The sequence below is a fragment of the Rhagoletis pomonella genome, unplaced genomic scaffold, assembly GCF_013731165.1.
Source record: "Rhagoletis pomonella isolate Grant_MI unplaced genomic scaffold, Rhpom_1.0 Rhpom_scaffold_00011, whole genome shotgun sequence".
NCBI lineage: Eukaryota > Metazoa > Arthropoda > Insecta > Diptera > Tephritidae > Rhagoletis > Rhagoletis pomonella.
This window is the reverse complement of record NW_023458565.1, coordinates 15,881,467-15,891,654: the sequence shown is the minus strand read 5'-3', so window position 1 is coordinate 15,891,654 and position 10,188 is coordinate 15,881,467. Positions and strand designations below refer to the sequence as shown.

The 10,188-nt window shown below is 40.4% G+C and overlaps 1 protein-coding gene across 1 annotated transcript; it reads right to left on the bottom strand.

Annotated features, from left to right (window-relative positions):
- Window positions 1-4,414: 4,414 nt before the first annotated feature.
- Window positions 4,415-9,544, bottom strand: LOC118746694 (endochitinase 2). Its single transcript, XM_036480581.1, has 3 exons — window positions 9,091-9,544; window positions 8,230-8,983; window positions 4,415-6,836 (listed from the first exon to the last, which is right to left on the bottom strand). Exons 2-3 carry the CDS (start codon window positions 8,365-8,367, stop codon window positions 4,809-4,811), a joined length of 2,166 nt encoding a protein of 721 aa, XP_036336474.1. The 5' UTR covers window positions 8,368-8,983; window positions 9,091-9,544; the 3' UTR covers window positions 4,415-4,808.
- Window positions 9,545-10,188: the final 644 nt, after the last annotated feature.

Sequence of the window (10,188 nt, the reverse complement as noted above, 5' to 3'; positions counted from 1 at the left end):
TATGGATATATCCATGTACATATGTACATACTTATGTACTTATGCATTAATGTATGCGCGTATTTAAAGAGTGAGTTCTCTGCTTGTAAACCAGCTATCGATCTTCAGTCACTGTTCTGTGACTTAAGCCCCTACGAGATGGAAGTAATGTAAATTACACAAAATCTTTGTTGTCTTATCAGCATCATTATTTGAAGCTCATAGGTACAATAGGTATGTAAAGTATTGTAGACTTAATTGTAGCAATTCGTATCAACACCATGTTTTGTATACAAATGTACATACATACATATGTATTTATATATGTATTTGCATGTCAGCGGGTACTATGCATTAACTCGCCTAGTCAGGTCATAAGTAGCTTGATGTTGTGCTCGCTTGCATGCTTGTTCTAAATATAATTGTCAGCTCTTTTTTTTATGGCAATGCAATCATACTGTGTCGCCACTTCGTAGTCGTGAGTCCAATCGAACAATGAAGAGAATACATTGCTCTGAAAGTCATTCCGTTTAGCGGAGAGTAGTGAGTAAATACGTACATACATACATACATATGTATGTATATATGTATAAGTTTTCATATAACACGTAAAGTCATCTACCGGACGCTTTAACTCAGTGGGCAGACATGCGCATTGGAGGTCAGACCCCGCAAATACACACGTAGAGTTATACACGTAGCTAGCGCAACTGGCAGCGTGTTCATAGACCCATCTATAGCGCCGTAGCCACTTAATTTGTGATTTTCCGACACAAACAATCAATGAGGCGAGACTGCATGCATACATATGCATATATACATATGTACATACATATGTTCATTAGACTTACCGGAAAAAAATTTTTCCGTACAATCCCGTGTCTTAAAATATTGTTGCACGACAAGGGGTCGCGTTGTGACATTCGTTTTTTTCGTCATATCTTTCTCATTAAAAAAAAAAAATTGTATTGGGGAATGTATGTAGATGTCAGCAAAAACTGTAAAAGGCGACCCCTAGGTTCAGCTAATTATTATTTTTTGAATTGCTTTTAAGGTGGCACGGCCTAATGTACATACTATATGTTCTAAAGTACTAGATATTGGGAAGGCCTTTTAAGTACTTTTAGCGTTAAATGGTGGTTTTACATAAGTCCGAGGCAATTATTCCGTTTGATTCCTTGTATGACAGCAGTTGTTTATCAAGAATGAAATATGCGGATAAATTGGTTTCTTCATCGCTCATTGGCTACTAGTGCGTTGTGATCTCCTACATACTGTCTAAAGTTGGCCATTCATGACCTATCGTCGCGTTCTTTCGAAAAGGCTTGTACCAATCTCCAGGCTGGGCAATCTCAGTCAGAGATCTGCGACATTCCGTAAGGGACTTTGTATTTTCTATACGAGAGTATTGAGCTTTAATGCTTGCCTTACTGAAACCGACACCTGTTGACTGACCTTCGATTCAACCTTCGTATGAGCAGTTAGCGATGAGTCCAACCAGAGATTTCTTCATTGAGGTTGTTGTTGTTGTTGTAGCGGCTACAACAGCCCCGCCCAGATCGGTTAATATCTCAGTTGTTGTCGTCAAGCTCCACTAACGGAGGCCCCAGGAAGCATGCGGCCTCAATGGGGTCGGTCCACAGGGACAGCGACGTTAATGTTGTCGGGTTTACCGGGCATACGAAGAGTTGTTTCGAGTGGTGGGGTGTCTCTCCGCATGCCGGACACTCATTTGGCACATCTGCATCTAATCTTAAGTTTAACCTGCTGCAGTAGCCAGAGCGAAGTTGAGCTATTGTGGTTCTAGTCTTCCGAGGCAGATAAATCACCGTCTCGTTGATGTCCGGTGGTTGTGTGCGTAGACTCGGGTTTAACCCGACCAAGGGCTGTTGCTTCGGCGATCTAACCACGTTTAGGTCGGCAAAGTATCTCAGCGACACTGTTGTTGTAGCTCCTTACTAAGTCCTGCCTAGATCGGCTTATCTTCTAGTCGTTGTCGTCAAGCTAAACTTACGGAGGGCCCAGGAAGTGTGCCACTCTAGGCGAGAGCGGCGTTCATTGAGTGGAATTTCGTCAGGCATGCGAAGAGGTGTGTCGAGTCATGGGATCACTCTCCGCAAGCTCAACTAACGGTGGACGCAGGAAACGTGCTGTTTTGACGGGATCGAATGAAAGGGAGAGGAATGATAGCTTAGTGGCCAGTTGAAGAGGTTGTTGGTATTATGAGAGGAGCCTTCACAAGGCAGCCATAAGTTAGTTATGTAGGGGTCAAGTCTGGTCAGTCGACTGCGGTATCCAGATTTTAATTGTCTCTCGCAGCAGCTGAAGCTGTTCGTCTGGTATGGGTTGTACTCACTGGAATGACGGCGGTTTTTCCCGACTAAGGGCTGAACCCTATCTGAGGCAGTTAATAAAGATGGGTTTCTAACCAGGATTGAATATGTTCCTACGTATAGTATAATTGGGCGGTCTGCTGCATGAGAACTGTCCAAAAAGCACAAAAAATCCTTATCGAATTTTTTCTCTACTTTGTGAAAAAGCGTCATTATGACCAGGGCCGTCGACAGAAAATCTGGACTCAGGGGGTAAAGATGATGGAAATAAAAGTAAGATAGCGAAATAACTCTTATTATCAGACAACGTAAAAATAAACGTCGTGCAATAACTGTTATCAAGCAACGTAAAAAGTATACATTGTGTTATAACTCTTGTCGACGAAACAAAAAATATTTCTCATCTAATAACTGTTATGAAACGAGGTTTTCGTTAAATTTTAGAATTCGGTCAACGCTTTCAAGTTATAAGTTCGAGATAACAATTATTTTTGGTCTCTGATTTTATTGTTTTAAAAAGAAAAATTTATTTTTCAATTTAATTTAATTTTTAGGATTTTATTTTGTCTTTGGGGCCATTCAACTGCGACATTTTACTCCAGTATGTGATCAATTATGAATTATAACTATGCCGTCGGAACTTATACAACGGCGAATGATATTTTTAACATAGAACGATAACTAATGTACAAAAAATGCTTTAAAAAAATACTAAACGATTTTTCATTTTTATGTAACTATCATTTGAATGAATTTGACTAGTGGGACACTGAAAAGAACTCTATTTTACCTTTGTGCAATCAAAGATGAATTTTAGCCAAAGTATTTAATTTTCACAAAAGATGTTTTTGTGTAGTAAAATACAACATTTTCGTTTTCAATAAAAATTAGGCTTATGTAATCTTTATAAAAGTATGTATTAAAAAATATTTAAATTTGCGACCGGTGGGACTTGTCATTGTGACTAGTGGAAAGTAATTATGCATCAAGTAAAAGTTTCCATAAAATACTTTTTATTTTTCAACAGATTAATGAAATGAGGTCATTCAAAACGGTTTATTATTGAAATAGAGATAATTAGGACATTTTTATTTTTATGTCGTTTTCATCTTTTACATATGTACATGGAATGACCCCTTTTTAGTTATTTTTTTTTTTATTCAGCCTCATTGCGAGAGTCGTGCCGAATGCAAGTCGTTTTTCGAGAGTCGAATCGTATCGAAAATTTAGCGTCATTGCCTAAAATTTCCACTCGACTAGTGTATTAAAACGGAAGAAGAAGAATTATTTTGCAAAGAAAATTTTTTTCCTTTACTTCCGAGGAACTAATTTTATTTTATATTTCTTTTTTAATTTTTTATTTATTTTTAATTTTTTGGTTTTATTTTTTTGAAAGGAAATATATTTTTTAATATCATTTCATTCGTGGAAATATATTTTTATTAAATTTTATAATTTTGAATTACATTTTTTTCTTTTTTTTAATTTATTTTTATTTTAATTCTCAGTTTTTATTGTTGATTGCTTAAAAACAAGCAGAATAATAATGAGACTTACTCGTTAGCAGATCTTTTAATTAGTCTTTCGAAATACGCTAGAGAACTTTCAAGAGAACTTACTTTCGAGGAACTAATTTTATTTTATATTTCCTTTTTAATTATTTACTTTTAATTTTTAGATTTTATTTTTTTTTAACAGAAACCTATTTTTTAATATCACATCATTCTTGGAAATATATTTTTATTAAATTTTATATTTTTGAATTTAATTTTTTTTCTTTTTCAATGTATGTATTTTTATTTTTATTCTAAGTTTTTATTATTTATTGCTAAAAGCCAAACAGAATAATGCCGAGACTTCCTTCTTAGCAGATCTTTTAATTAGTCTTTCGATATACCGAAGAGAACTTTCAAGAATTTCAATTGCCAGAATTGACAATTGTGGTGAGTTGAAAGACAGTTGCCAGAATTTTCCCGAAGACGATGTCCAAAAAATTTTAGTACAACACCTTTTACGGCGAGCCTAACTCCTAAATCAAATAATTGCATAAAAAAAAAACAATTTCAATTAAAGAATTGACATCTGTATGTGATTTTATTAAATTTTTAATGAAAATTAGTGGACTTCTAATGTCCTACATGGTGTGTAAAAATAAAAGTATTCATAATAGTATCATGGTATTCAGTTCAATAAAATTAAATCAATTCATATGCATTGAACAAAAAACAAAGTACACATATATGTACATATGTACGTGTGTATGAAAACTTCTATTCATCTTTCTCACTTGACTTACAAACTATGGTAACAATTACCGGCTTTGGTACTCATAGAAAAAGCTATAGATACAGTAACTTTTATATATCGAAATTTATATGTACATACGTACGAATGTATGTTGTATGTATGTATGTGCTTACATCTGTACACAAGTTAATTGCATACAGCCTTACAAAAATATTATCCCAGTAACCCTCCAGCGTCGTCGGATCGCCCTTAATCCACATCGACATCATCGTCACCATCCAGCTCCCGCAGCACTTCGTCGGCGCGCGTTATCAAACCGATCAGTCGAAAATTTTCTTTTACCAACGCAAAGTCTTCCAGTAGCTTTAGGTATTTACGCGCCTCGGAACAACTTTTGATGGGCGGCATTATCGGTCCATCATTTGCCGTATTTTTCCGCTTATTCGCCATCCGATTTATAACCGCATCTGGTGCTTTCGTCAACGGCGGCAAGGGCGGAGTGAAGCTCAATGATCCGCTCATGGCAGATATGTTGGCGGCAGGTATGCAAGTAATGGCAGTCGTCGATATAGTTGCTAAATTTTGGCGATCGCTCATGGCAGCTGTGATCGGTGTCAATGTTACGGGCGGTAGGTTAGGTTTTGGCGCAAGTGGCGGTATCGCTGATGCTGCTATCGCAGTACGCACGTCAACTGGTGGTGGTGGCGTTGAAGTGGCTACAATTTTACCTTGAGTTTGTATGAGTCGTCGCAAATTGGCCAAGGCGATATTTTCATCATCCGCCGATTCACGTTCTGCCACCGTTGTGCCACTACTCGACGGAGAGGCGTCAGCATCGGTGTTAAAAGCATTAGTTTGACGCTTTTTAGAATTCCGTTGTGGTGCAATCGCAGCCGACTGCAGGATGCTATGTGCGCTTCGTTGTTGTTGTTGTGGATTCCCGGTGGCCGCTGGCTCCACTTCCTCTTCCGCTTCTCCTTCTCTTTCTCCTTCAGCATCCGAAATGTATTCCTCTTTGACTTCAACCGGCTCTTGCTTGATTTCCTTTTTAATATCCAACATAGGCGTTGGCACGGCTGACTTTTCCGCATCTGAAGACGGCGTAGCTGCAGTTGCCGTTGTTGTAGCTAGTGCAGCTGTCAGCGCATTGGCAGTAGCTGCCGTCGCAGAAGCTGACACCGCTGCCGAGGCCGGTTGCATGCTTTGCGATTGCGCTATGGTCGCCAGTGGTATAATTGTCATTGTCATTGGTTTTGTGCCGGCCACCTGACCAGCAGGTGTAATGGGCGTGGCGACGAGCACCTTTTGCGGCATGCCTGCGACGTTGCCCTGAAGTGGCAATGCGACCAGTTGACGCAATGGTGGCAGCTGTGACGTTGGCACCTTATGCAACGCTGGCTGTGTAGCGCTTCTGTTTTCCATATTAGAAGACGTTGCATTCTTATTGGGCGTATTCATGTTGACTTTGCTCAAATTTATGCGATTAATGGGCGGATTTCCAGTTGCATTTAGAGTGCTGCTTGAAGCATTTGACGCACTGCCAATTGTACCACTTTGAGTGGCATTCAAACGTCTTCGCTTTGCCGCCATATCCTCGCCACCACCATCTTCTTGCCGCCCCCTAGTATTGTCGCTATTTTTAGGCTCTTCCTTTATTTCCTGAACATCGTCATCATCATCATCATCATCTTGATCACGCAGCTGCGCCTTACCCGCATCCGGTGTACACTCGTTTAGCACATCCTTCATGACATCCTTAATTTGCACCGAATACCCTTGAGTGTAGCCAATATTCAACAATTTACTATCACTTGTGTATATTTTGTAGGTTTGTCGAAATTTGTCGCACCAATCCTGATGCGGAAAGAAATTCTGCAGACCCATTGCACTCTTGAATTGCAACGCTGTCTTTTGTATGAGTCCATCGGTTATGTGTATGTCCTGGTAGTAGATCATACGTCGCAGCCAGTCGAAAACGGCTTTCCCCAACATCGAAACACGCACCACCTTCATCTCGAGCGTCTTGGCGTCGTGACAGCGGCGCGTACGTTGTTGCCATGCCTCAAGTATGCTATCCTTTTGCTGTACTATGCGTTTTATCTGATCGGGACTGCAGTGGAAGAGGCGACCAACTCGCTTATAGACCGGTGATTTTTCATATTCGCGTATGGCTGCCACTTTCTCGTTGAGTGCCAGCACATTTTTTCGCCGAATGCGCGTATCATAGAGCATTTTTTCGTGAGCAGGCTGCTGGAGTGCAGGTGAAGGTGAAGCTTTCTGTGGGATGAAAAAGAGAAATGGGCATGTGGGGAATTAGTTTTAGATACATAGGTACATATACAGATATAATACAGAATATGTGCTGCGAAATTAAGTCTGCTGTGGCCTCAAAGCTCTTCAAGAGAGCTCGTCTAACTACAAGCTCTAAAGCCACAATGAAACCCATCTCGGGAAAAATGTGCTTGTTGCCGACCGGCATTAGGGTTTGTTCCGCCATATCACAGTAATGAAAGGCGTAGTCTGTGCTGATTCCTATGGTGTTCAGGGGACTCGCAGCCTGCAATGACCATTCAGTATACGATTTAAGCTTGTACTTGGGAGAGAGACTACCTTCCCTGGAGCTACAACTTTCTATAAGCTGGATAGCCTAGCCAATGGGTTCTTTTACCAAGGGCCTTTTTCCTGGCTATTGGTTCACTTGTTTGCCTGCCAGTTTCCTAGTTGCACTCTTTGTTTTTATGACCCCTTGTGCCCCTAGGGTCCTAAATTCTTTATACATCAAATGGGTTTTAGTAAGTACAACCTTTTTGCCGCTGAAAATAGCAATGTGGTTCTTATGTGTATAGTAAGTATGTACATATTTATGTCTGCAGATTTAAGTCTGCACGAAAACTGATGACATAGAACTCCTATTGAAAAACGCTGGGGTATTTTTCCATGCGAATGAATATCGTGGGCGGCCACATTGGTCGAGTGGTTAGAGGTCCGCACTACCATTTTGTGGGTCGATCCCTGGTTAAAACATAAGTTTTTTTTTTTGAATTATGAATATGGTGACATACATATGTATCACCGGGAAATAGGAGTTTAGGAAGGCAGTCGTCTGAAAATATTTCGAAGAGGGCTGCACCTGTTTGAAAAGTCGAATGTAATTAAATTCTACCCAAGTTACATAAGTGAAATATGGAAATATTGTCGAACGAAAGAGTTTCACGAAATCTTTAGTTTTGACATTAAGAAAATTTTTGAGGTGTTTGAAGATCATCAGATCTGCACCGTTATTTCTAATCTCTAAAGTAAGATGTCAAAGTAGAGTAAAGGCCGGTAGATGTGCAATAAGTTTTCATGTACAAATATTTTGAATTTAGATCTTTTTTTTAGCGGTACAGGGTGATTTGAAATTTGAAGAAATGAAAAACCGACACCATGCGAGGACCAAAACTTGCCGTGTCTATGGAAAAGAGATATCTACTAAGAAATTGACTATGATGGCTGACTAGTACTGACGCAAGTCGTAAAATATAAAATTCTTACGTTAAATTTGTGTTTTTCTGTTTTCTATTTATGTAGCCAGTATAAGGTCTTATAATAATTACAGCTCCTTGGCACCAAGACCACTGTTGACCAGTGTATGCACAATACTACTTACTAGCATGTGTAAACCACTTACATTTTCCGACTTGCAGGCATCCACGGCTGCTCCGTTCATTCGTTGGACGACACCTTCGGCTTCGGCTTCCTTAATCACCTCCAATGCTTCATTTGAATTCTTATCAGCCATTACTTTTTCGCGCTCCTTTACTTTCATGGCATCTTCACTATCGGCTATTTCGGCATTTGTATTGTTGCCGATACTACTCTGATTGTTGTTGCTATTGATGATATTATTGAAATGTTGCTGTGGTTGAATGCCGATGACGCCGCTGTTAGCATTGCGCACTTTGATGTGCCTTCTTTTGCCGCGCGACAGCAATTTTCGCAAAGTTCGTAATTTTTTCGGAGCCAACGTAGATGACGCTCCCGTTCTTATGGTAGCCGTCACCGATGTCGCCAGGTGCACCGGTAGGCGCACGCGTCGACCGACACGACTGGTCGTAGTAATGGTGTGGCCGTTGGTGGTAGTTGGGTATAGAGGCAGCGGCAGCGGCGGCGGCGGCGGCAAAGGGTCGACTATTCGCCGACGTCGTCGCCGTGAAATTTGTTGTTGATTCGGCGTATCCGATGTGAACGCCGTGGCTGCCGCCGTTGTAGACGTCGTTGTGACGGATATTTTGTTTCTATTTTTTTTTTTTTTTACTTCACTATCGCACTTTTGCTTCGTTATCGTTTTTTGTTAGTGCTGCCGCACTTGCAGTTGTTGTTGTTGTTGTTGGTGTGGTTGTGTTGTTTTGTCGGGTAATTGACTGCACAATGGATTTGCACTTCTATAAGGCATAAATTCGGTTTTAGTTTTCTCATAAAATACACACACATACATACATACATACATACATACATACATACATATGAATAAACATTTACACATACTCACCTAGTTAGTACAACCAATGCACTTTCAATATGCAGCGAAGTCAGAAATATGCACAGCACAGTAACTAATTTTCCAATATGACCGCACTGGGTGGTGCGCACAATTTTTGTTGCTATTTCCCAAAGCTGCATACATACATACATGCATACATGTATGTATATGTAAGTATGCAAGTGTTTTCCGCCCTTCCGCGGCTCCTTATATTCACCTTAATAACGTATCTATTTGTTCCAACAAACTGCTGCTGCTGGTTCAGCTTTGTTTTCACAGTTGACGGCTAAACTGCTGCTCGTAGGCGTGTGGAAGAAATGGCCAGCGGGCGGGCGCGCGGTCGGTCTTCTTGCGAACGCACAATATTCGTAGCACACGTACTATTAAGAATTTTCAACCAGATTGCCAGAGCGGCTCGTCCCAACTAGAACGTTGCGTTTGTCTAGAAGCGGAAGCAACCAGCCAGCCAGCTATATGTCTACGAGTCAGCGCCGTCGCTGAGTTGTTCTAGTGGTGTCACCACTACATACATCATCTGCAATGTACTGTGCCGCCGCCATGCAATGCGGAGAGCCCGAGAGCGTTTAGAACCCAGCAACCGCGTTGGTCGTCTCTTTGCGCTTGCTCTTTGCGCGACATCCACAACAATAAACGCTGCTTGCGTTCCCAGTCTACGTAACCCCAATCATTCAGTTGTAGTACTATTGTATTATTTAAAGTTTATTCATCATGTCTGTCCGTATGTATGTATGTATGTATGTTTGTATAGTACTCGTATTAATTTAATTTCGCTTTCATTTGAGATTTGGGAAATTTTTGGTTTTCGTGCGCATCTGCAGCACATTTCTCACCGTCGCGCTCTCTCCATAGCCAATACCCGACCGTTTCCAACGGCACTCAACTGTGGTCGTGGACTTTGCCATTGTGAGTTGTATAAAATTAACGTTGGGTGGAAAGAGCAGAGCGCCGGCGTTTGCTTTTTTTTTAATAAACTTATACATATATTCACTAATATATGTACATACTTATGTCCGTCCATGTTGTGGTTTTTACTTCATTGACCGTGCTTATTTAGCATTATCATTCTTATGTTCAGTCCATTTTTTT